The sequence below is a fragment of the Biomphalaria glabrata genome, chromosome 7 (assembly GCF_947242115.1).
Source record: "Biomphalaria glabrata chromosome 7, xgBioGlab47.1, whole genome shotgun sequence".
Classification (NCBI taxonomy): Eukaryota; Metazoa; Mollusca; class Gastropoda; family Planorbidae; genus Biomphalaria; species Biomphalaria glabrata.
Window position 1 is genome coordinate 39,062,199 of NC_074717.1, and position 27,801 is coordinate 39,089,999.

At 36.7% G+C, this 27,801-nt stretch overlaps 1 protein-coding gene across 1 annotated transcript; it reads right to left on the bottom strand.

Annotated features, from left to right (window-relative positions):
- LOC106061835 (b(0,+)-type amino acid transporter 1-like) lies at window positions 1-27,135 on the bottom strand. The gene is made up of 14 exons (XM_056036473.1): window positions 26,901-27,135; window positions 20,844-20,931; window positions 19,867-19,968; window positions 19,405-19,514; window positions 17,411-17,540; window positions 15,364-15,489; window positions 14,409-14,508; window positions 12,006-12,050; window positions 11,173-11,296; window positions 10,602-10,705; window positions 10,380-10,476; window positions 8,551-8,703; window positions 7,575-7,746; window positions 1-87 (listed from the first exon to the last, which is right to left on the bottom strand). Exons 1-14 carry the CDS (start codon window positions 26,913-26,915, stop codon window positions 17-19), a joined length of 1,437 nt encoding a protein of 478 aa, XP_055892448.1. The 5' UTR covers window positions 26,916-27,135; the 3' UTR covers window positions 1-16.
- Between the last annotated feature and the right edge of the window lie 666 nt (window positions 27,136-27,801).

The window sequence follows — 27,801 nt, forward strand, 5'->3', positions numbered from 1 at the left end:
CTATACATATTTTGTATCAAGGCTTGTGTTCAGATTTAGCTGGTGGACAGACTTCGAAAATCAACTGCAAACATGTCACGATGTTATCTATAGAAAGAAAGAAAAACATTTTTGTTATGTGATTGCTGATAACTTTAGAGAACTTCTATTGAGTAGCTATTGTTAGACATATCTCTATTCTACAAAGCTTAAAGCGATTCTCTCCGTCTGTCTGGTAGAAAGTCTGTACGCCTTATGTCTCTCACTTTCCAGTTTCCAATCATTTTGAACATTCGCACAACTGTTTGTTGTTTCTAATAAACCAAACAATAACAAACGAGTAAATTAAATAACGGTAATTAACAAATTTTGTTTCACGCCGTACAATATTGAGATATATATCTGTAAATATGAAGTTCTTCCCCTAAGACAATTTTATAACAAGTATTTTTTTAAAATATTTTGCTTGCTTATTTTGTGATGTAGTTTTAAGTTTGGGCGACTAGGAGCTAAATGTAACTGGTTGAAAAGTTTCAGCTGCAATAGCTCGCTGTCAAGTGCAATGCCCTGAATCCATCTGGTCGAAGGAAGTGGTCAACTTCGAATTCAACTGTATACATTATACCAAAACAGAAGACCTATTAAGATCTACATTTAGCTACTTTGACGAGTTTTTTTTTTTAAATCACTTCCTGCAAATTTCCTGTTATAAAATAAGGAGAGTTATCCCTCTTTTTTAATTTGTAGTACGAAATGGTAAAAAGATTTTATTAGCGGCCCCCAAAAGGGGAAAAGACGCTATTAGTTTTGTGTGAAATGTCTGTCCGTCCGACCGTCTGTCCTTCTGTCCGTCCGTCCCGTTTAGATCTCGTAAACTAGAAAAGATTTTGAAAATCCGACATCACAATATTTTAGACCATTCAAAGTTCTGATGCAACGGCTACTTTTTTTTTTCCTGAAAGCGAAAAATCTAATTTTTAAAATCTGTTATGCAAGCAGTTTTTTAAAGAGAAAAAGCTAATTAGTATGCATTATAAGTTAGACTCTACTTAAAACGAATAGTAATCTAATAAACTTTATTTTCTTGAACATTATTTTTTTGCGGAATTTTTTTTTTTTTTTTTTGAGGATTCGAATAAGAGATTGAGCCTTTTCAAAACAATTAAATTATTTATAAGACTTCAGTAAGGCCTGGAGAGGCGTGGTAGCTGAGAGGTAAAGCACTTGTCTTCAGAACCTAGGGTCTCGGGTTCGAATCCTGGTGAAGACTGGGATATTCAACTTCGGAAACCTTGGGCGCCTCTGAATCTACCCAGCTCTAATGGGTACCTGACATTAGTTGGGGAAAAGTAAAGGCGGTTGGTCGTTGTGCTGGCTACATGACACCCTCGTTAACCGTAGGCCACAAAAACAGATGAACTTTACATCATCTGCCCTATAGACCACAAGGTCTGAAAGGTGAACTAGTTAGGCCAGGTTCACATCTAACTTTGCATTCACTTGCACCTATCCTTTGATCTGCTGCACCGTTGGGGCACTACACAAGATCTGTCAACCTTCTTTCTCCATTCTTATCTCTCATTTGTCTTTGATATAATTTTATTCGGATGTTCTTTCTGAAAATATTGAAGCCTGCCTGGGAGGACCACTTAGGGGGCCGATTTTAAGTTTGTGTTTCTACACAAACTGTCTTTGTAACCTTGTTTCTTATGACTATTTTATTGTATTTTTTTGTTTGACTGGGAAAGAAACGAGGAGGAAAATGTTTTTAAAAAATCATTCCACATTTTTCTATTACGTTTGGGTTTTACTTCTTGTGTTTTTTTTTAATTAACTCTTTCTCTCCAAACTGACGATACCAACGTTGATTCCCCCAGAATGTTGTAAATAATTACGAAGAGAAAGAGTTAAGTAAGTTTCCAACGTTCTTACAGAAATGATTACCATGTCGTAGCCCAGAACCTCCTGCAGGAAGACAGAGAGTGGAAGCGACCACGGTTCGAATTTGGGACCTTCGTCATAACACTGAAGCGCATACCGCACGACCAGGTAGCCCAAGTACACGTCTAGTCAAAATTGAAACTTACAATAAAGAAGATTATCCACTTCGTTCAGAGTACTAATATAGACATGAGATGAGTTTGTTATTATCATCATCAGAAATATAACCGATGACCCAAACCCCACTGCATTGACGGAAATACGTATTTATGTGAAGACAAAGCATTTTTACGTCTGAACTACAAATCATAAAAATATTAAACACACACTATAAACACCCAATATAATTACATTTCAATAGTAGACTCACAAAAGTAGACGCAGTAAGCTTTTTTGATAAACTCACTAATTCCGCTGTTGTCTTCCCTTTGTTTGAACACCATTCTTCAATTTTCCAACTGCTAAGAACTAGCTAGAAATCTATTTTAAGTAGTATGGAAATTCCATTTTTTGTGTGTGTTTTTACTATCACAATGAGCAAGTTATCGTGTTTGCTTAAATTTATTGTAAACATCTTATTTATCCAACAATAGAGCATGACGCATACATTTCAGTAGTATGACCTTCGTGGACCAGAGACAGAGTGTGTAAGGCAGTTCAGTACAGGACAGCGAGGAGATTGGAGTTGTTAGTCTACCATGAAGCCAGTCCGGGAGAAGTGAATCCTCGAGTGAAGCAGTACGAGTCTAGGATGAGATTTTGAGAGACAATAGAGTTAAGTACGACAGTACAGTGTAGTCAGTTTATTGTGTTGCCAATTGTGTCGACTTGGCTGTTATTTATTTATTTACTCATTAAAGTACCAGATTATTTTGGAACTCTTGTTGTCAAGTTCTTGGGTTAAATGTCAAATAAATCACAGGCAATACTGTACACTTGGCAACATGTAGCAATGACTGTACACATAGTACACAGTTAACAACCGTGCCGCCGTATCAACTCTTGTACCACTGTATCAAACTCCACTGGACTCTCCGCTTCGTTCCGGACTTGCATTGGGCTTAACTATTCAGGACTGACTTCACACACTGGTCTCGTTGTGTTAGACGTTTTATCTCATATCAAGATCAAGACGTTCTCTCGTACTCACAGGGTATCTTGACTATACTTCGCACCGAACCGTAGTAAAGCACCGCACAGAACCTCACTGCACTGAACTGCACTGAACCGCACTGCATTGAACTGCACTGAACCACACTGCACTGAACTGCACTGAACCAAGCCAAACCTTTCAGTCAACTCCTGTAGTAAACCGTACTGATTGTGACACCTTCGCTCTTATATAGTGTCCCTGCTAGAATTCCTGAAACCTACAGAGAGCGTCACTCCACCGTACTGCTTAATCACTTGACTACTTCTTCTTCTTCTTATATAATACAGACGTTACTTCAAAAAAGAAGATGATTACGTCCTACGCGTCATGCATTTAGTCATGCATATTAACCAATGACTTAAATTCTGCCAAGTCACTGGTTTTCCTGGCTAGCTCAGGCAACCCATTCCATGCTCTAATAGCACTAGGGAAGAAGGAGTATTTGTACAAATTTGTCCTAGCATATGGGACGAGGAATGTGCCTTTATCTTTGTGTCTTTCAGAGTATTTTATTAAATTTGGTTTTTGTATTTGAAGATTATGGTTCAGTGTTTTATGTATGATTGCTACTTTACTTTTGAGCCTTCTGTCCTGAAGGCTTTCTAAATTTAGTGATTTTACTAAAGGTGTTACTCTAGTCAAATGTGAATATTCGTTTGTTATGAATCCCACTGCTCTATTTTGTGTCTGTTCCGGTTTCTTAATGTTTTCTTGAGTTGAGGGGTCCCAAACGGAGGTTGCATATTCTATTATTGGCCTAACCAAGGTTAAATAACATTTTAGTTTTATGTTCTTATTTGATTTATAGAAATTTCTTTTAATAAATCCTAATGCTTTGTTTGATTTTTTGTAGTTTCATCAATATGTGGATTCCATGATAGTTTTTCATTTATTATAACACCTAGGTATTTTGCGTTTTTAGTCTGTGTTACTGGTTTGTCATGAATAAGATAAGTGGAATTAATTTGTTTTAGTTTTTTTGTTACTCTTAACAACTGACATTTTTCTGGGTGGAAAGACATGCTCCAATTTGATTCCCATTTCTGTAATTCATCTAATTCTCTTTGTAAAATATCTGTGTCTTGTGTTGTTTTTATTGTTCTATATATTATGCAATCGTCTGCAAATAATCTGACTTTTGTTCCTGAACTAATGCAATTTGGTAAATCCTTTATGTAAATTAAAAATAGTAGTGAACCCAAGACTGTTCCTTGAGGTACACCTGAGTTTACTGTTATCGGTGTTGATTTAGAGCCATTTATTATTACATTTTGTTCTCTCCCTATCAGAAAATCTTTAATCCACTGATGCAGTGGACCATTAATGCCGAAATATTTTAATTTTTTAAGCAAACTATGGTGGTGAACTTTGTCAAAAGCCTTAGAAAAATCTAGTAAGATAGCATCTATTTGTTCACTATTATCTAAACCTTTTGAAAAATCATCAATTAGTCCTATTAGTTGTGTTTCACATGATCTATATTTCCTAAAGCCATGTTGGTATGGTGTGAGGACATTATGTTTTGTCTAAGTGGTTTATGATGTTGCTACATATTATTTGTTCTAGGATTTTATTTGTGATGCTGGTAAGTGATACTGGTCTGTAGTTTCCTGGGTCAGATTTTTCTCCTTTTTTAAATAGGGGGGTGACATTAGCTTCTTTCCAGTCCTTTGGTACTCTGCCCTGGTTAAGTAAGCCTGAAAGAGTATTTTGAACACTGGGGCTAGCTCATTGCTTAGTTCTTTGAGTAATCTAGCTGGAATACCATCAGGTCCAGACGCTTTATTTGGTTTGGTGTTGGCTAATAGTTTTTTAATTCCATTTTCTTGTACTACTATATCTTCTATGTTGTCTACTTGGTTCAAATTCAGTAATATGTCTTTGTCTCCTGGGGCTGAGAATGCTGATGCAAAGTATTTGTTTAGGATGTTTGCTTTAGTTCCATTATCATTATGTATTATGTTATGTTCATCTTTTAATGGCGCTATGCCTGTTGTTTCCATTTTCTTAGACTTAATGTATGACCATAGGTTTTTGTTGTTATCTTTAGATATTACATTGTTTATGTATTCACTCTGCAGCTGTCTGCTTACTTTTTGGGTTAAGTGTTTAATTTTTTTATATACTTTTTGTAAGCTCTTTCTGCATTAGTTTCTTTAAATTTTCTATATAGGTTTTCCTTCTGTTTACAAAGCTTCTTTAGTCTATTATTAAACCAGCATTTATTTATTTTGTTTGATATGTATTTAGTTGGTATGTGATTTTCTATAATGCTTTTAAGATGGTTTTTAATGAAATTCCAGAGGTCATCGACTGGTTGGTTAATGTCTTTTTCTAATAAGAATGTTTGTTGAAAGTTTAATGCAGCTTGGTGTAGTTGTGTTAGGTTACATTTATTCCAGAGTAAGATTTTTCTTTTGGGTTTTGTATTGGCTACTGCTTTTATCTGACTGTATATTTTTATGATCTCATGGTCTGATAGACCAGGGATAATATCATAATCAACTACTAATCCAGGTCTGTTGGTTAAGAAGAGATCTAATGTGTTGTTTAATCTAGTTGGCTTTTTAATGATTTGATCTAAACTTAGGTTGTGTAAAGTTTCTATGAAAAGCTCATTTATGTCCTTAAGGTTTTGGTGTTTATCTATGGTTAGTGTTTTCCAATTTATATCAGGTAGGTTGAAATCACCCATAATCCAAAAAACTGCATTTTTATTTGTCTCTTTAAGTGTAGTAATCTGATTACATAGTTCCTGCATGTATTCTAAACTAGAATTTGGTGGTCTGTAAATGCTGCCTATTATTAGGGATGTTGAGGTGGTATTAATTTTACAAAATGTTGATTCTATATTTTTTGAGTTAGGTAAGGTAATTTCTTCTGCTATAAGAGTGTTTTTTATTGCTAAAAGAACTCCTCCATGATTATCAGCCCTATCTTTTCTAAAAATTTCATAATTACTATTGAAAATTTCTGCATTATAAATTTCAGGATGTAGCCAAGCTTCTGTTCCTGCAATTATGTCTGGTTTCTCACATTTTAATAAAATTTCTAAGTCTGCTGTTTTGTTCCTAATGCTTTGAAAATTTATTACTAAGGTTTTAAGGTATTTTGGTGTTCTTTCTTTAGTAGATTTGTTTAGTGAGGCTGTTGTATTAATTTTAGTAGATTTAGGTTTAACAGGAGTGGATCTGGCTAGTGGTTGGTGAGTTTGGTTTGGGATGGTGTTTAGGATGTTATATGGGTTAGAAGTGTCTGCATCAAAGGAATCAAACAGTCCTGATGTAAACTGAGGTAACCCACACGGTACACAGTGCCATGATGCATCTTTGTTGCCTAAGGCATAATACACAGGTGTATTCATATGGAGACATGATGCATGGTACCATTCATCGCAGGTGTCACATTGAATGGCTTTCTGTTTCATGGTGCATACTTTTTTGCAGATGTTGCATCTATCTTTAGATCTAGGCCCTGGATTTGACTCTACATCTCCTGCTATTAATATTAACAGTGAAAGGTATTTATTTCTGCTGTGTCTAATTGAGAACTTCCATTTGAGATGGGTAATCTTCTTTAGTGTTATGGATGTGTATGTTAGGTTATTTTTGAAGTTGCATTGATCTAAAGTGTGATGATTGATTATGACTGTTGTTTCCTTTTTAAGTTTAGTGTTGACTAAGGTAGATCTGGTTCTGTGTTCAGCTAGTGTGTATTTAGTGATTATTAGGATAAATAGCCAGAGCAATTTCATGATGACTGTTGTTGATTTTAGTTTTTAAAGGGGTCTAGTCTAAGTCTAGTTTAAGATTTACAATGCCTAAGTTATGTCTAAATCTAAAATGAAAGCTAATTTACAATGACAATGACAATTAAATCAAATGAAATGGTTTATTAAATTCAAAATATGGACCTAGACGACCTAGACTAGATCTAGATCTAATTCTAGATCAAAATATTTACGTGTAGAACTAACTATATAGAATATTACTATTAGTTATTATTAGTAGTATTAGTAGATGATTAGTAGATCTAAAGCCTTAATTAAAGTCTAAGTCTAACACTAGACTGACTAGATCTATGGATAATAATAAATATAGACTAGATCTAGATTTCACTAGATCTAGTCCTAAGCTAAGAGTTGTTAATTTGAATTAATTAGTGTAAAAAATGCTGAATTAAGTTAAATATATAATTTAAAGATATTAGTTTATTAGTTAAATAGCTTTTTAATGAATTTGGTTTGATTTTAATACAACAAAACGAAAAATTTAACTCATCTCTGATAACAGTAAACAGGGAGCAGCTATCTTGCAAAGAGCGCGTAACGCGTACTTGACTGGCCTGAGTACTATTCACAACACAGATCCTTCCCGAAAAGTCGTCGAATCAGGACTAACCGCTCGTCTAGCACTGGCCTTTGGCGATTTGCGTCGGCTGACTACATACACACCCTATCAACACCAGTGCCAGTGTTATAACAATATTATCTAAATCTTACCGTAAAATGGTACTTTGAGACCAAAGCGTACAAAAGGTATATACAGTAAGGTAGCACCAGTAAAAACACTAGCAGCGACGTACACGTATTCCAGTCTAGGTTTGAAGATGATAGGTGCGACAAACAAGTAGATTTTCACCAACGACATCAGAATAGGAATCAGGAGTGGAATCTAGGCAAAAACAAAGTTGTGTTTTTTTTTAAATTAAAACAATACATAGGCGAAACAAAATTTAGACATTGATACATATTAATTATTTATGGCACTCCCACATTGCAGTGAAAAAATAAAAAAAGGTATGGAGCGACAGAGACCGGAGGGGGAGAGAAAAAGAGAAAAGGAGGGAGGAAGAGAGAGAGAGAGAAAAGGAGGGAGGAAGAGAGAGAGAGAAAAGGAGGGAGGAAGAGAGAGAGAGAAAAGGAGGGAGGAAGAGAGAGAGAGAAAAGGAGGGAGGAAGAGAGAGAGAGAAAAGGAGGGAGGAAGAGAGAGAGAGAAAAGGAGGGAGGAAGAGAGAGAGAGAAAAGGAGGGAGGAAGAGAGAGAGAGAGAAAAGGAGGGAGGAAGAGAGAGAGAGAGAAAAGGAGGGAGGAAGAGAGAGAGAGAGAAAAGGAGGGAGGAAGAGAGAGAGAGAAAAGGAGGGAGGAAGAGAGAGAGAAAAGGAGGGAGGAAGAGAGAGAGAAATGGAGGGAGGAAGAGAGCGAGAGAGAAAAGGAGGGAGGAAGAAAGTGAGAAAAGGAGGGAGGAAGAGAGAGAGAAAAGGAGGAAGGAAGAGAGAGAACAAAGAGAAGGAAATAGAGAGAGAAGTGGATGGATGGAAAGAAAGAGAAAGGAAGACAGAGAAAAAAATGAAGGGAGAGAAAGGAATGAGGATGCAATAAAATCTAATCTGACTTTACAGCCTCTTTAAGTCAACTATTTAAGATTGTAACTAAGTATAGAACAGAATTTTTAAAACTTTAACTCTTTCCCTTCTCACCTTCACTGGCCTATGTGCATCTTTCATTGTCTGTAAACGGAACCGAATCAATGCGACGAATGTGCAGGCATCGAAGAAAGCATCTAGAAACCCAGCGAGGCTGATGAACTGACCCAGGTCAGCTGGTAACAGATATAATAAAGATAAGGACACCTGTGAAACACAGAAAAAAAAAATAAAACACATTACTTTTTTTTCAAGAACTTAAAACTGATTTAATATCTGATTGAAAATCTGATTCAATAATTGAGTTAAAAACTGATTCAAAAATTGAGATGAAAGCTGATTCTATAACTGAATTGAAATGTGAGTCAAGAGTTGGAAAAAAAACTTTTCCTTGGGAGCTCTAGATTGTAGTTTTGCTTTCGTTTTTTAATGGAAGGGGTTCTAATGGTGATGTGGATTCCTTCCCATTGTGGAATGAGAGCGAAAAAAAAAAGAATCATTCGTTTGGCGAAGCTTGGAACAGATGTTATGTAATGACACAAGATGCGTAGAAGTTGATGTGAATCGGGTTTTTCCTAAGTAATGTGACGAGTAAGAACAGAGTAGGATTATGAACAAGAAGAATAACGGACAAGACGCCTAAGAGGACGCTAGGCTAGCGACGACAGAGGACTGTGCCCTTTTTATTGTTTATTAAATTGTTGAAGTTACCAGCCTGCGTTATTAAGTATATTCTTGATTCATTCTGTTGTTGTGTCATATGGACTCGCATGCACCATTAACATATATATACTCATCAACAAAATAGACCATCAACAGTTAACACGGAACAGGAAGTCTGCAAGCACTTGAAAGGCCCAAACAGAACAAACCAGTAGTGGCAGCATGACAGAAAGGATCAAGCGATTTTGGCACGTTTTAGCACAGGACAATGTCAGGAACCTAATCCGGGAAAACTTCGATCCCAGAAACCGGCACAGCTATGTGGACGCCGAAACCGTAGAAAACACCCAGAACGATCGCAGGGTGTTCAGAGACAATTGAAAAAGTAAAGTCTTGATAGAACAGGTACATGCTGGGATCTTGCCTTGTACAGAGACATTAAAACCCTGAGCAACACTGCCAGATGCCTCAGCACGACACTTAGTAAATGGAGACTAACGGATGGATGTCGAGCTTTAGGCTACTCGGAAAATACATTTTTGAATACAGGAAAAAACAACACTTGGCGAAGGGGCTCCATAAAGAACCTATTCTATTTACTAAAAAAATGAACCGACTTATTGTAATGAGCACTCATTTCTTAAATATATTTTTAAAAATGACCCCACCCCACAACATACATACAATAAATCCTAGTTATGCCCATGCTTTAAGAAAGGACAGAATTTTTTATATCACCTGCGGTTGTATGATGGCGTTAGTGTTGATCTAACTGGCCGAGAAAAAAATAATAGTCTTGCAAGAATAATTTCAAACACTTTTGCAAAGTAATAAAACAATTAAAGACTTAAATGGCGCATGTTTATGAAAGGGTCAGCAGTGATACCCAGGACCTTCTAACTAGAAGTATCCTAATTTTCCCTTGTCATCATGAGATTAAGAGATAGCCATAGCCTTATAGATAGCTTTTTTTTTCTCCCTTTCGTAGAGTATAACAAAAAGTCGGAAAATTTCTGGGTGTGTAATGACTTTACGAAGTTGATATTCTCTGGAATATGACAAAGATCACCTCCTGGACACCATGTCCAATAATTTACGTGACCATTCTATATAACCTTTTTTCTGACAATGAAGAAACAATAGTTAATATATTTTTAAAATATCTATAATGTGCTTTGTACGTATGTCTTAATTAAGCTCGTTCTAGCACCAGTGCTTACTGTAATCGTCATGGCACCAAAGGGAGTTAACTGCGAGATCTGTATGTAACTGAGGAAGTCTGGTAGGTTGCCGTCCCTGGCAGCAGTGAAAGTTATTCTAAGTAAGACAAAAAAAAGTTTTAGAGAAAGAGTATAATGAGATTAATAAATGATAAATAGGATGTGTGATAAGACTAATGTGCAATAAGATTAATGTGTAATGGTTTCCTTGCGTTCTGTGACCTGCTGGTACTCAGTACGTTGTTATTGGTAGATCCAAATGTGGAAACCATAACAGCCACTGGAATCAAGATGGAGATGTTCTGTAACACTTTGTCTGCAAACAACTGGGAAAGAAAAGAGACAAAGGCATCGCTATCACAAAGTGTCAACAAAATTGACACACACTGGCAGTACATAAACACAGGCTGCCAGCACTCACAGGATACCGATCATTTACTATTTAAGTTAAAACACCGAAATGAAAGTTCTAATTAGTTTGAATCTCAATCCCCTGAGCTCCTCCCCCCCTTGCAAAGAACTAGGTAAAGTTCCCCTTTCAGACTTTGCGATCGATAGGGCAGATGATGTAAAGGTCATCTGTTTCTATGGCCCACTGTTAACGAGGGTTTCATGTGGCTAGCACAACTTTACTTTTACCCAACTAATAGATGGACTCAGAGGCGCCATAAAGATCCTGAAATTCAAAATCCCTGTCTTCACCAAGATTCGAACCCAGGACCTCAAGTTCAGAAAGCCAAGCGCTGTATCATTCAGCCAACGCGCCTCAAATTTTCTTTTTGTTGTAACTTACAGCAGCCACAGCGTTCGATTGAAGTAGCTCGGACCTGGTCATTACAGCCAAGTAGGACACATTGGTCATCACATAGATAGCGAGTGTAAACAAACAGCCAGTCATTATAGACCTTGGAACATTTCTGGAGAAAAAAAAAAGAATTTTTAGTACGATATTTTATACATAAAGGAAAATCCCCCTAAAAAACTTTTTGGTATCTCGGGGTGTACAGAATACAGAAGTATGGATAAGCAAAGCATTTTAATCAACCGTGTACTAATTTTAGCAACTTTTCAGTACTGAAGAATTAAATTTTATAAGATTGTTCACTTGTAGCGCTAAGTATTTTTCATTATTTAGTTGGCAAATGTGATCTTTAATTAAAGCGTCTTTGACATAATTAATTTAGTGTTGTGACCTTCTTCAACACGAAGTGACTATGGATCATCTCATAGAAAAGACATGAATGCCTGGGCATTAGCTACTGTCGAAATGATGTTTTCCACGCAGCCATTTCCCCCACCCCCACATTCCACCCAGATGATATGTCCAAAATAACGGCAAGTGCCCATACGGTTTAAGGTCAGCTTGGCCGCAGACTCTGCCAGGGTATAACATTGTGTGATAGTAACTGCCTAAGGGCTGCCAGCTCCTGATTTTTTCTTAGGGTTAAAAAAACATCTGCCAACTTTTCTCTTTGCAATTTTTTATTGTAGTTTTTCTATAGATTCCATTATACAGCCATCACATTTCTTCATATCCCTTCATTTTTTTTTACTGATACTAACATCTAGTATGAAATCAGCAATTTTAAGAGTGATCAAGTTTGTCTTATCTAATGAATGACTTACTTGCCAGGAGATTTTATTTCCTCAACCAAACAGGTCAAATTTGCGCTAAAAAAAATAAATAATTATTATTTTTGTTTGTTTTGGCCAATATAATAAAATTTTAACACATAATTCAACTTTAAATCCAGAAAATTTGGTCAGATGGAGGTCAGGAATAAGAGATTAACACTTCGCCCATCTTTCTGTCCGAGGGTCATCCACCGAACGGTTGATTATTTTATCCCATCCATTGTGCTGGACGAGGCTTCTCAAACACATCGGTGTTCAACCCTTTTCTTACAATTTGAGAGGGCTGTCGTGGTGGATACGCCGGCTTAGTGCAGCTTTTCATTCATCCCCTCCACGTGAAATGCTTATTTTAAAAACAATGTGCTGTGTTAGCTCACTGATGAATATGTGCTGTGTTAGCTCACTGATGAAAATGTGCTGTGTTAGCTCACTGATGAAAATGTGCTGTGTTAGCTCACTGATGAATATGTGCTGTGTTAGCTCACTGATGAAAATGTGCTGTGTTAGCTCACTGATGAATATGTGCTGTGTTAGCTCACTGATGAAAATGAGCTGTGTTAGCTCACTGATGAAAATGTGCTGTGTTAGTCCACTGATGAAAATGTGCTGTGTTAGCCCACTGATGAAAATGTGCTGTGTTAGCTCACTGATGAATATGTGCTGTGTTAGCTCACTGATGAAAATGTGCTGTGTTAGCTCACTGATGAAAATGTGCTGTGTTAGCCCACTGATGCAAATGTGCTGTGTTAGCCCACTGATGAAAATGTGCTGTGTTAGCCCACTGATGAAAATGTGCTGTGTTAGCTCACTGATGAAAATGTGCTGTGTTAGCTCACTGATGAAAATGTGCTGTGTTAGCTCATTGATGAAAATGTGCTGTGTTAGCTCACTGATGAAAATGTGCTGTGTTAGCCCACTGTTGAAAATGTGCTGTGTTAGCTCAATGATGAAAATGTCCTGTGTTAGCTCACTGATGAAAATGTGCTGTGTTAGCTCAATGATGAAAATGTCCTGTGTTAGCTCAATGATGAAAATGTGCTGTGTTAGCCCACTGATGAAAATGTGCTGTGTTAGCTCACTGATGAATATGTGATGTGTTAGCTCACTGATGAAAATGAGCTGTGTTAGCTCACTGATGAAAATGTGCTGTGTTAGCCCACTGATGAAAATGTGCTGTGTTAGCCCACTGATGAAAATGTGCTGTGTTAGCCCACTGATGAAAATGTGCTGTGTTAGCCCACTGATGAAAATGTGCTGTGTTAGCCCACTGATGAAAATGTGCTGTGTTAGCCCACTTATGAAAATGTGCTGTGTTAGCTCACTGATGAATATGTGCTGTGTTAGCTCACTGATGAAAATGTGCTGTGTTAGCTCACTGATGAAAATGTGCTGTGTTAGCCCACTGATGAAAATGTGCTGTGTTAGCCCACTGATGAAAATGTGCTGTGTTAGCCCACTGATGAAAATGTGCTGTGTTAGCCCACTGATGAAAATGTGCTGTGTTAGCTCACTGATGAAAATGTGCTGTGTTAGCCCACTGATGAAAATGTGCTGTGTTAGCCCACTGATGAAAATGTGCTGTGTTAGCCCACTGATGAAAATGTGCTGTGTTAGCCCACTTATGAAAATGTGCTGTGTTAGCTCACTGATGAAAATGTCCTGTGTTAGCTCACTGATGAAAATGTGCTGTGTTAGCTCACTGATGAATATGTGCTGTGTTAGCTCACTGATGAAAATGTGCTGTGTTAGCTCACTGATGAAAATGTGCTGTGTTAGCCCACTGATGAAAATGTGCTGTGTTAGCCCACTGATGAAAATGTGCTGTGTTAGCCCACTGATGAAAATGTGCTGTGTTAGCCCACTGATGAAAATGTGCTGTGTTAGCTCACTGATGAAAATGTGCTGTGTTAGCTCACTGGTGAAAATGTGCTGTGTTAGCTCAATGATGAAAATGTCCTGTGTTAGCTCACTGATGAAAATGTGCTGTGTTAGCTCAATGATGAAAATGTCCTGTGTTAGCTCAATGATGAAAATGTGCTGTGTTAGTTCACTGATGAAAATGTGCTGTGTTAGCTCAATGATGAAAATGTCCTGTGTTAGCTCCCTGATGAAAATGTGCTGTGTTAGCTCAATGATGAAAATGTGCTGTGTTAGCTCCCTGATGAAAATGTAACTTTTCCTCTCTCACCCTGTCTCCCCTAACGATGAGGCCGGAAAAAAAATGTCCTCGACAAACAAGGTCCAGAACCAACAGTTCGGGTTGGACTTTAATGATAAGCATGTAGTTAACATTGTGTTCCATTCATTATATAATGTCACATAAATGACCAGGATACACTTAACATAAAATGTAATGCTCTATCTATAGTCTATAGAATGTACGTAGAAACTTACGCGCCACCGTACGCCCAAAGGGCGCTATAAAAAGCTAAAGCGATCGAGGATGGGTCACTTCTCGTGCCACTGAATCCACTGCTCAGTTCGCTGTTGACGCCTATGTAGAATTTAAGAAAAGTTATGATTCAAGTATCTAGGTCTTCTACTCCCTATATTCATTATGGTGTATGCGTGTGTGTATGTATTATAGTCTTATAGAATGACTCTATGGCTATTTTAGAGATGGGTGAATTGCGTAAGATTTATTTTAAAAGCTGGAAGTGCGATGTTTGAAAAGGAAGTGATGGCTGATGAAAGACATGTATGGAGACCAAATGGTGGGAGCAGATAGATAAGTAGATAAGTGGATAAGTAGATAAGTGGATAAGTAGATAAGTGGATAAGTGGATATGCAGATAAGTGGATAAGTAGATAAGTGGATAAGTAGATAAGTGGATAAGTAGATAAGTGGATAAGTAGATAAGTAGATAAGTGGATAAGTAGATAAGTGGATAAGTAGATAAATGGATAAGTGGATAAGTAGATAAGTGGATACCTAGATAATTGGATAAGTAGATAAGTGGATAAGTAGATAAGTAGATAAGTGGATAAGTAGATAAGTTATGAGATCATTGAAAATCCTTGAACGTCTGGTTATTTGGTTTTAGTACACTGCACTAACACATATATTTTGTCTTGTACACAGGGTGTTAAGCTTGTATACAAATGTGTGTGTGTGTGTGTGTGTGTCGAGTGAATATGTACGCCAACATGGTGGATTGGATTACTTGTGTAATCTAAACACATACATAAGAACTATCTGTCTTTCACAATGATTAAACTTGGAGTCAATTATCTCCTACAGGACGTAATTATAAGATAATGTTCAGAGGGTTAACACGTTTTTACACATTGTTTAACAAATAAAATTTTACATAGCTGAAATATCAAGTATTTTTCGTCAAAATTTTACCTTTAATAATGGACACTACGCCGCCAACACAGATGACTATAAGGGCAGAGGTCTTCCCAGCTGTGGTCACCACCGTCAGCCTGGCTGCTATCCTAGAGCTATACATGTTGATCAAGACAATGCCCACTGCAAGAAGGAAGTATCAATAACACAGTTTCAATGTACATCATTCTTAAAAAATAACTGGAGTTACAATAACAAAATCATCACAACACTTTCACATTGACTGGTCATAACATCACATTGACTGGTCATTAACAAAGATATTCTGTTACAATTAATTATGCTCCAGAAGCAACACTTTAGGGGTGATCACTGAGCATGCTACCCAAGTCATCGCGCATCAGTTTGATATTGAGTACAACAGACAAGCAGGGTCGGATTTAAAACAGGGCAGGCGGGGCTACTGCCCCGGGGTCGCCACCAAAAAGTTTCCTCCACAAAAGAGATTTTGCTACCTATACTATTTTTTTTGTTCGAGCATTTGTTTCGCATTTTATTTTACTAAAACCGTTTTAAATCTTACGATTGACAAGAAGTGCCCATTTTTACCGTTTTCGTAATATAGCTATGCAGTTTCACATCTACGGCAGTGGATCAACCCAGGGCCTTACCCTCCACAAATTAAAAAAATATAGAAAATGTAGGAAACTAGTTTCAATGTACAAATACTCTACTTCTTTCTTATAAGATATGCCGCCGCCTTTTGATATTAGCTTTTATCATTAATAAGTAGATTTTTATTGAAGCTTTTTAAAAAAAGTGTACACTGTACAGGTTGTCGAGTGCGCGTGAAGTTGTCTATCTTGTCTGATTGACGTGTTTTAAGGTACATGAATTTGTTGCATTAGGCATGTGTATTGGTGTCAAGAATATTGGTGTGTGTGTGTTTTACGTCACACTTAGGTTCCTGTATTTGGAGCCACCGGGCCGTTTGGCCTAAACTGAGTGTGTGCGCGTGAAGTGTGTTCATTTGCATAGTGCATTGTGCTATAACTTATTATCCCATGATATGTAGATATTCTGAAATTGAAGTATTTGTATTTGGTATTGACTATTGTTATTATTCAACAATCGAAGATCACTTGTTTACAGTTCGGTTAATGTGCAACTTGGTGTGCTGTTGTTCTTTGATTAATACATTATCCTGCTGAGGAGGTGGGGAAACCGGATAATTATATCATCCACTAGATAAACCCGTGAAACCCAACTTGACAGGGGTCTCCAAAAATGTGTGTCCAGGGCTACCTCATACTTAAATCCGGCCCTGCATACAAGGATATATTGATTGATTGATGTTTAAATGTAAATAATATTTAATAGTTAGACCAGTTGTTGTTGTTTTTTTGTTTCGTCCCTGTGTTTTTGTTTATTTGCATGTTTTTGGTTGCCTTGGTTACTTTCTTTGATCTGTCCTTCATGAAACTCATTTAAGACATTTAATTACACGAGAGGGGAGGCAATGGATGTGAAAACGACAACTTGAACACCATCATTACAGGTGTATGACCTTATACTGGTACTTGACATCGTCTATTAAAATAAATAATTAACTTCGTTTTATAAATTACTAGCCTAATACTACCCACGACCTGCTGGCCATAGTTGGGGTATTACTGATATAGTTGATTGGATTAAGACCTGTCAAACATGGCGAATGTTCCTTTGATATATTTATTTTACCACGAAAATAAAGGTAAGACAAGTAAATAGGTTTCCCGTTTAGCCGACATATTCACGCAATCATATAAATACTGTGAAAACGGTTTTACCCGATTTGTTAAAAAGTTTCGCTTTTTAATAGAGATAAAATTATATATTTTATTTTAGGGCCCTCCTGTCGTGGAAGGACAATAAACATACACTATGGTCTCCGCTATGATCTAAGGAACATTTATGCCAAGTTTTGTCAAGATTGGCCAAACGGTTTTGATTTCTATGCGGGACATACACACATACGTCGTACATTCTGCTTTATATATTACATAATAATTTAGAAATAAATAGGTAATTTTGTTATTAGATTGTAACTTGAGAATGTGTTCACCTAAAGTTAAAGCGGCGATCAACTTCTCCAAGAGTAGAGGTGAACCACATGTTGGTAGTAGAGAGACTGTGTACTTGGCAAATGTCAGCAGCATGATGATTTGACTTATTGAGTTCCGAAGCAGAGTTTTCTGTTGAAAGAAGCTCATGTTGAATAGATGCATGCACAAGAATATCTATGGGGATAAACTCAACATTTACAGCACTATATCTCAACATTGTAAGATTTATTTCCCTTTTGAGATATTAAACCACATTAATTAATTATCAGTAAGTAATTAATAAATTGTTGTTTTGTTTTTTTAGTTGATTAATGTTTTGTTAGGAACTATTTATAATTTTGCAATGTTTCAACTTGACCCGATAATGGGAAGAGGGAGAAATAACGTGTTCAAAATTTTAACCAGACAGACAGACGTAGAGAATGGATATAAGCTTTGTAAAAAAGAAAGTTTTGAATGACAAGGTGCAGCTCGTTGAGTTTTATTTCATAGCAATCTTTTGGGCAGAGTAATTTAATAGAGAAATTTCCCGAGTGAATGTGCATTTGTCTAAATATTTGTGTCCAGCGTAATGAGTCAGTAAAACGCAGAAGTCCTTATTCTTGCGATATCTGACTGGTCATAATAACTGTCAACGATAAGGGACTAGTGACTAGTCTTCGACTGATAACGGTACCAACTGCCAATCTTGCAAGGCAGGCACTTGATTGTGATCCACAAGGACAGAGAAAGACCCAAGCAAACCCGGAAGAGGTCGGCCATCAGCAAGGCTGAGGCTATTGAAGGACATGGGAGGAGATGAAGAAAGCTGCTCAGAACCGAGTTCGGTGGAGAGGTCTGTGGGGGTCACAGGAACAAGCATAATAAAGGCTTTATCTGGATCAGATACAGAGCACGAAAATATAAAGAAATACTTTTTAAAAAAGTGTATATTTAGCGTAAATGTATCAATTAGTTTGGATCATGTCATGTAATTAAATTTGTAATAGATCTAAACTAACAGTAACAATAATAAATCCCCCAATTGGACCAATTGCTTTTGTTTATTTAGCGCAATTTTATTCTTTAAGCTTTCGCAATGTGCTTCAATCAAGAAAAAAAAAGTTCCCCTTTCAGACCTCAAGGTCTATAGGGCAGATGATCTGAAGGTCATCTGTTTCTACAGCCTTCGTTTACGAGGGTGTCATATGGCCAGCACAACGAACAACCGCATTCACTTTTACCCAACTAATGTCTGGTACCCATTAGAGCTGGGTGAACTCAGAGGCGCCGCAAAGATCCCGAAATTAAAAATCCTTCCCAAGGATTTCGAACCCGGGACCCCCCGGCTCGGAAGCCAAGCGCTTTACCACTCAGCCTCCGGGCCTCCAGATACAAGAAACTATTGCGCGATATTTCAACTTTATCCGAGATTGGGTGTGGAAGAAATAACATTAATTTTATATCAGACTGACAGACAGACATAGAACATAGAATGTGTTGATATAAGCTTTTTTAAAAAATGCAGGTCACATATGGGTTTGCCAGGCCATGTGAAACACTGCACTCATCCTTATTCTTCGGTATCGAAGACATAACCATTATTATTATTGATGTTATGATTATTAACGATGAATAGTGCACTTGCTTCCTGACAATTTGTGCGTCCTAAACAATAAATGAAAAGACTCTAGTCCTATTGAACTGTCAATAATAGTTAATTAAACGTTCATGAAATAGACAGAATTAATTTATGAATTAAAAAACTCAGTCAAACTTACCTAAAAATGAAAAGTATTACTTATCTCTTCAATTCAGAAATTAAAAAAAAAATTTCTACTCTCCCTTTCCTTTCAAATCTTTTCTAAAGTTGTGGGTCTTTAAGTTTTGTCAGTTCATCTTTCACCATGGCCATTGTGTGACATGTTATAATCAGAGTGATCAATTACAAATAGAGAGTGAAAGACTGAGACATTATAGCATTGATGAATTTCACTGTCCACAAAAGACTTACCTGGGCAGCAAAAATGAATCCTAAAAAATTCCCAAGTCCGAGTCTTATGTACGTATACTGGCCACCAGAGATACCAATCATGGCTCCCATTTCTGCATAACAAAGAGCAGCTAAAGAGTAAACACAAATACACAATTAAGAGAAATAACTCTGTTGTTAGAGTTCGTGATCAAAATGTTGCTGAGTGGTTTGTTTGTCTTAGTGGACATGGTCAAGACATAACAAGATACCTGGCCGTATATTATGTGCTTCGGACTGTCGGCACGACGGTCAATGGTTCATACCCTTCTCGACGACATGTCATAACGTCCTTTGTGAGATTTAAGCTAGAGCATAAAATTTATATCTGAAGGGAAAAGATAATCTTGATAGATTTAGCTGAACATATGGAACGCATATATATGTTGTTTATCTTTGAAACTATTGATGTCAAGAAAAGATTTGAACATTTTTCTCACTCACATCCAAGAGAGATGAGTCCAGCGACTGCCCACACAACCAGACATAGTCCAACTGACCCTGTATTCTGGAGGACACCTTTAGGGGAAATAAAGATCCCTGAGCCTTGACGTCACGTTCCAGTAAGCATATGAAATAGACAAATAAATGTTAACAAAATAGATACAGTAGGAGGATCCACAGCTTAATAAACCTCTAGTGGCAGGTGTGCTATGTTCGTTTTATGAAAGTCAGTTAAAATATTAAAAGTACAATTCAAATCTCTAAAGGGCTAAAAACACAAGACAAATTAAAAATGCATTTTTTTTAAATACCAAAATTAATCATATTTGCTAAAATTTAAATAGATACGGTAAGTTTTCCACTTCCCTCATGGGGCAGATATTGTAAAGATTATCTGTAAATGTGACCCAAAGTTAATGAAGGTGTCATATGGTCAGCCCAATTATTAGAGTTAGTGGATTGGGGCGCCCTAAGAATCCAAAACTCTTAAATCCCAGACTTCATCGTGTTTTAAAACTGAAACGGATCGGAAGTCAATCGTTTTTACAGCCACTACGTTCCCAAATAAAAAGACCAGCGAAATACATGACAAAAAAAAGAAGGTTGTCGGGCAATGCCAAACAGGTTAAACTGTCTAGGTAATCAACAAATGAGACGCTCAATTCTGAACAAAAAATGAAAGATGCTTTACAGATCAGAAAAATTTTTTTGTAGAATCTCAGTAATTGAGACTGTTTTGTTCACCTCGTCAAGTAAAGCTGTTAGACCCAGCTGTTGAATTTGAGAGCCCATGGTTCATGCCCTGAACAGCATTATCCACTATTTCGAGATATTTAATTCAAAATTTTCAATTTATTCAAGTATGTATCTAAAATGAAAAGTAATAGACAATGGATGTACGCCATGTACAGTATTTTTTAAAAAGTAAAATGACAGATAATAGCAACTGTTGAAAAAGTGTCAAATAAATTGCTCACCAATTATAGATCCAACAACAAAAGAGGCCGCACTGACAAAGCCCAACTCTTTTCTCAATACCACTTTCTCCTGTTCAATGTGCACCTCCTGAGATCAAATACACACGTTTTAATTGAACTTTTCTTATAAAGCTTATGCTCACTCACTCACTCACTCACTGACTCAGTCTATCTATCTAATACAATGTTTTTTACACGTCCATTCTCCCACTTCCTATTCTCGGACCAAGCTCACATTTTGCACTATTATTCATTTATCCTAACAAAACACGAATCAATGAAAAATTAATTAATTAATTAATTAATTAGTAGTAATTAATTTTGTTTTATATTGAAAAGGAAGATAAATCGTGTGGTATTGAGAGACATGGGCGTAGCCAGGGGGGGGTTCTTGGGGTTCAAACCCCCCCGAAATGAAATCCCCCCCCCGCAGGGGGGGGGGGAACGGAATTAAGTGACTGATTATTGCTTTCATTTTGTTTATTTTAGGTGAGACTTTAATACTAAATCATCACTTACCACAGCACAGCCGAGGGGGTTTTGAGTTAAAAACCCTGTACCAGGGGGTTCTGAGTTTAAACCCCCTACCAGGGGGTTTTGAGATTTTAAAAAACCCTATCAGGGGGTTTTGAGATACAAATCCCTCTACCAGGGGGGTTTTGAGTTTAAAACCCCCTACCAGGGGCTTTGAGTTTAAAACCCCCTACAGGGGGTTTTGAGTTTTAAACCCCCTACCAGAGGTTTTTGCAGTTAAATCCCCCTCTTCTATAAAACAAAACAAAAAAAATGCAAACAGCAATCCCCAAATTCCAACAGCACAATTAAGGAAGATTTTGATTTTAAAACCCTCTCCAAAATTTACGATAAACCCCTCTTCAATATAAAAAAGCAAATTACTCATTCAAAATTTTATGAGCGTAGCCAAAGGGGTTTTGAGTTTAACCCCCCCCCCCTCCAGTTGGGGTTTGAAGATAAAAAAAAAGCAGCAAATTACACACTATAAAATCTATGAGCGTAGTCAAAGGGGTTTTGAGTTTAAATCCCCTCCTCCAGATGGCTTTTTCTTTAAAGTTAAAAACCCCTCCAGATGGTTTTGAGTTTAAAATTCCCCTACAGAGCGTTTAGAGTTGAAAACCTCTCTCTTCAATATTATTTTAAAGCAAACTACAGTCACCAAATTCTATGATCGTAGCTAAATGGAAAAAAAAAACTCCAGAGATTTTTTAGTATAACCCCTCAACAGATGATTTGACGAAAAAACTTTCCTTTTCGATATAAAATCTAAAGCGAAATACAGGCATGTAATTCCAAAAGCGTAGTCAAGAAAGGTTACACATTTCTACCAGTGGCTTGGGCTTCATTAAAAAAGTGTGAATAGTCTTCTGCCGAAATTGAAAAACATTAAATGTGGCTCAACAAAGATGGCTAAGACAGATTTTAGGAGTCAGTCATAGAGATCGGGTCTAAATCAAAGAAATTATATGCCGAACTGGGAGTCGAATCCTTAGTAAGGTTGTGACAGAGCGTCGCATGAGGTTTTGCGGGACATGTTCTCCGACAAAATGAATTACGCAAAATAAGAGTTGCGGAAACAGCTTTCCGGAAAATGCACCGAACGGCGCGAGAGGGTCTAAGTCAGTAAGAATAGCACATTAGCTTTTTGAAATAAAACTTTTTAATAGCAAGATAATGCACTTTAGATACCTCAGAATATGCATTTTGTTGGCTTTCAATACCAGAAATAGTGCTCGGCGGCGGGGCTTCGCCCCGCGCTGGGGGAGCTCGCAGCGAGCTCCCCCAGACCCCCTTGCTAGCAAGGGCGGGGAGTCTACAATAAACAATAAACGTCTTCCGAAAGGGTCAGAATGTAATAAAGATTAATTATGTACACACACACACATATAATTTTTTTCCTCGGGGGGGGGGGGCATCCCGCCCCCCCCAAACCCCTCCCGAAAAAAATCCTGGCTACGCCCATGTTGAGAGATATGACAGTAATTGTGCCGTTCTTTACCTTATATATTCTTTGGGTTTTTTTTAAGTATCATTTCTATTTTGTTTCTTTCTAATTTCACATGGGTTTTCCCCACGATTATAACAACCCGCTCTGTCTGTTTGGTAAAAACTTTGTCAACGTTATTTGTCCGACACCAAATCTCTGATCGAAGTAAAATTTTGCACTATTATTTCTTGTACATGAATTAAGTTTTAGAAATAACCAATTAGTTAATTAACTATAAGTAATTAATTATTTGTTCGGTATCTCCAAAAAGTTACAGAAATAGTACTTGACTGAAGTGGCGGTATAAGCTGGATTAGTCCCCATTATAGATCGCAGCTTTAAAGTAAGTATGAAACAAACAATAAATAACTATAGAATCTTCAATGTTCATTAGCACTTCATTAGCAGAGTGGTTAGGATGTCGGCTCGAGAAGGCTTGAGTTCGAATTCAGGTCGTTCCCCATTATAAAGGTTTTTAAAAAGCGATTAAAGTAAATTCCACCAGTTATCCCTTTCGTTCTCCCCCTCTTCCCAACTGGTCCAGACAAGTGATAGGATCACAGCGTATTCTCAACTGGTCCAGTCACGTGATAGGATCACAGCGTATTGAGAAAGCTTAAAGCGTGAAATAGCGCTAAACAAAAACAATTGGTAAGAATATTTCTAATCGCACAGATTTAAAATAAGATAAGATAATTTGTATTGGTCCAATCAAATGGAAATTCAGTTCTACCACCTCAGCGTAACTACTGTAACAATACAAATATAGATGCAAATACAATATAGATAAAATTTAATGACATGACTGATCCAAACTAATTGATACAATTACACTTCATAAAAGCTTTTTTTTTCTCTTGTTTTCATTTTTTATTTATGTTAGTTGTTATTTTTAGCGGCCCCCGAAAGGGGAAAAGACGCTATTAGTTTTGTGTGAAATGTCTGTCCGTCTGTCCCGTTTAGATCTCGTAAACAAGAAAAGTTAGTGAAAATCCGACATCACAATATTTTAGACCATTTAAAGTTCTGATGCAACGGCTACTTTTTTCTTTTCTGAAAGCGAAAAATTTAATTTTTTAAATCAATTATGCAAGCAGTTTTTTCATAAAAATACACCACTTTTACAACTATTAACTATTAAACACTCAAACACTTAAGGCTCTTTTAAGGGGTAACATACGCTGTGCATATTTTGAACACATTTATGCTAACGGTTGTAGATTTTTTGTCTAAACTTTTTGTATTTGTATTTGTATTGTTAAGTTATTTAAGTTCTGTTATAAAAAGTACTATATTTACACACAAACAAATGATTGCTATTTTTTTAAAGAGAAATCTATTTTGTATGCATTATAAGTTAGACGTAATTTAAAACTAATAGTATTCTTCTAAATTGCATTTTGTTAAAATAAATATAATATAATCATGTGCAAACCCGCATCTCGGGAATTCTATTAAGAGATTGAGACTTTTCAAAACAAATCAATTATAAGACATCAGTTCAACCATGGGATGAGGGATGGCTGAGCGGTAAAGCGCTTGGCTTCCGAACCGGGGGTTCCGGTTTGAATCCTGGTGAAGACTGGGATTTTCAACTTCGGAATCTTTGGGCGCCCCTGAGTCCACCTAGCTCTAAACCTGACATTAGTTGGGGAAAAGTAAAGGCGGTCGGTCGTTGTGCAGGCTACATGAGACCCTCGTTAACCGTAGGCCACAGAAAAAGTTGAACTTTACATCATCTGCCCTATAGACCATAAGGTCTGAAAGGGGAACTAGTTAGGCCAGGTTCACATCTAACTTTACATTCACTTTCATCTATCCTTTGATCTGCTGGACCGTTAGGGGCACTACACAAGATCTGTCAACCTTCTTTCTCCATTCTTATCTGTCATTTGTCCTTGATATAATTTCATTCGGATGTTCTTTCTAAAATATTGAAGCCTGTCTGGGTGGACCACTTCGGGGGCCGATTTTGAGTTTGTTTCCACACAAACTGTCTTTGTAACCTTGTTTTCTTTTATTTAGTTGTTTTTTTTTAATTAAAACCTTTTCACCGTAGCGTCAAGCTACTAGAAGCTGGTTGATTAACACAGAGAGTTTGATTTAAATATTAAAATGTTATCTGTCTTTTGTACAACATAGTAGATGGTCAATAAGAAACGTTCTAGTCAATCCTTAATTACATTACGTAGACATTACATAGACATTACATAGACATTACAAAGACATAACATAGACATTACAAAGACATTACATAGACATTACAAAGACATTACATAGACATTACAAAGACATTACAAAGACATAACATAGACATTACATAGACATTACATAGACATAACATAGACATTACATAGACATAACATAGACATTACAAAGACATAACATAGACATTACAAAGACATAACATAGACATTACATAGACATTACATAGACATTACAAAGACATTACATAGACATTACAAAGACATTACATAGACATTACAAAGACATAACATAGACATTACATAGACATAACATAGACATTACATAGACATTACATAGACATTACAAAGACATTACATAGACATTACAAAGACATAACATAGACATTACAAAGACATAACATAGACATTACAAAGACATTACATAGACATTACAAAGACATAACATAGACATTACAAAGACATTACATAGGCATTACATAGACATTACATAGACATTACAAAGACATTACATAGACATTACATAGACATTACATAGACATTACATAGACATAACATAGACATTACAAAGACATTACATAGGCATTACATAGACATTACATAGACATTACAAAGACATTACATAGACATTACAAAGACATTACATAGACATTACAAAGACATAACATAGACATTACATAGACATAACATAGACATTACAAAGACATTACATAGACATTACATAGACATAACATAGACATTACAAAGACATAACATAGACATTACAAAGACATAACATAGACAGTACAAAGACATTACATAGACATTACAAAGACATAACATAGACATTACATAGACATTACATAGGCATTACAAAGACATTACATAGACATTACATATACATATCATAGACATTACATAGACATTACATAGACATTACATAGGCATTACAAAGACATTACATAGACATTACAAAGACATTACATAGACATTACAAAGACATTACATAGACATTACATAGACATTACATAGGCATTACATAGACATTACATAGACATTACATAGACATTACATAGACATTACATATACATATCATAGACATTACATAGACATTACATAGACATTACACCAGTTTATCCAAAGAAAAAGATACTTACTATGAGTATCTATTTGTCAGTCTAGTCTGACATTTTATTTGAGATTTAACCTGTACAATTTTATTGGTATTCCTGATTTAGCCAACCTTTACCATGGTCTAATGACACAGAGAAGAATGATCACTTGTTTCAATCCATAATTCTGAATGTAAAACGTTAAGACAAGATGCCTAACATACAAGTCCACTAAAGAGCGGGCCTACAAAGCATCCACAGCCCTGATGCAGTCACAATTGCGATGGGCTGGCCAAGTCCCGCATCCATTAAAGGCTCTTTTAAGGCCTTCTAAGAGTTGGAATTGGAAAGCGAGCCCAAGGTAGGTGATCTGAGAAAACGCTTTAGGGAAACCCTCAAAGCCTTCCTGAGAACTTTTAACATGGAGCCTGCCACCTGGGATACGGAAGCCAATGATAGAGTATGCGCTGCGATGTGAAAACTAGAGCAAAAATCGACAGGGACAACAAAACAGCCTTGGTTGACGAAAAGTGTCAAAGAAGAAAATCAAAGCAACTCGCACAAGCTCCAACTGAAATAGCTTGCCCAGTGTGCAGCCGATCATTTCGGGCCCACATTAGTCTCAAGCCTCATAAGAACGAAAAAAAAATGCAGTGCTAGGCCCTCAGCTCCTTAGATGACAAAAGTATTACGATGACCGAAATATGTAAAAAGCAGAATAATGAAAAAAAAAGAAATGTATCTAATGAATGATTGTTACCTTGTTAATAGACATTGTCGAAGCTAAAAGTCTTGACACGAAAACTGTTCATTATATTAAATAGAGAGATGATGACTCAATTAAAGCGTATCATTAGTAGGCCTACTAAGTCCATTAATGTCATTAGAACTAAGTCTATTAAAAATAACACATTTCAATTCAATTTGTCATAGCTACACTGTGCTTTATCTCGTCTGCAAATCAAGCGGAATCCTAGGTCCAGACTAATGTCTCAGATGGTACCTGTATTTCAGTACGACGAAGAATGGACTACGCCGTTTATAGTTGTGTTTATTTAGACCAGTGGTCTTCAACCTTTTTGGACTACCGCCCCCTTTTCTTATTTTTCTTTTAAAAAATCCGCCAGCGCCCTTGTCTTAAAAAAAAACATTTTTAAAGAAACGTGAGAAGGCAAATTTGAACAAAATGTCATTTATTTATTCATTTTTATGCTGTCAATAACACTTATACCGCATGCAAGACGACCGCATGCCAAAGGCGATCTTCTTTGGCGAGATTAGAGGAGGACGGCGTTACAAGGGTACTCCCAGTAAGCGATATAAAGATCCACTAAGGCGCCATTTCGCCCTTACTGACATAGAGGAAAGTGCAAGGCAGCATATGAAAACTCTTAGAGAGACAGTTGGAGAGCTCTCACAAAAGCTGCGGGAGAAACATTTGAAGACAACCATTATTGAAGACAGGCGCAAGAGACGGAAAGAAAACTTAAATAGACCGCCAGGCGGTATTGTCGTTTCCAGGGTCACTGGTTCGAACATCTGGCACTTATAGATTGCTTTATATCGCATTATTTCTAGGTAGTATGTCTTTCCACCAGGGAAAATGCCAGCTATTAAGAGTAACATAAAACCAAAACAAAAACAAACAAGATTATAAAGAG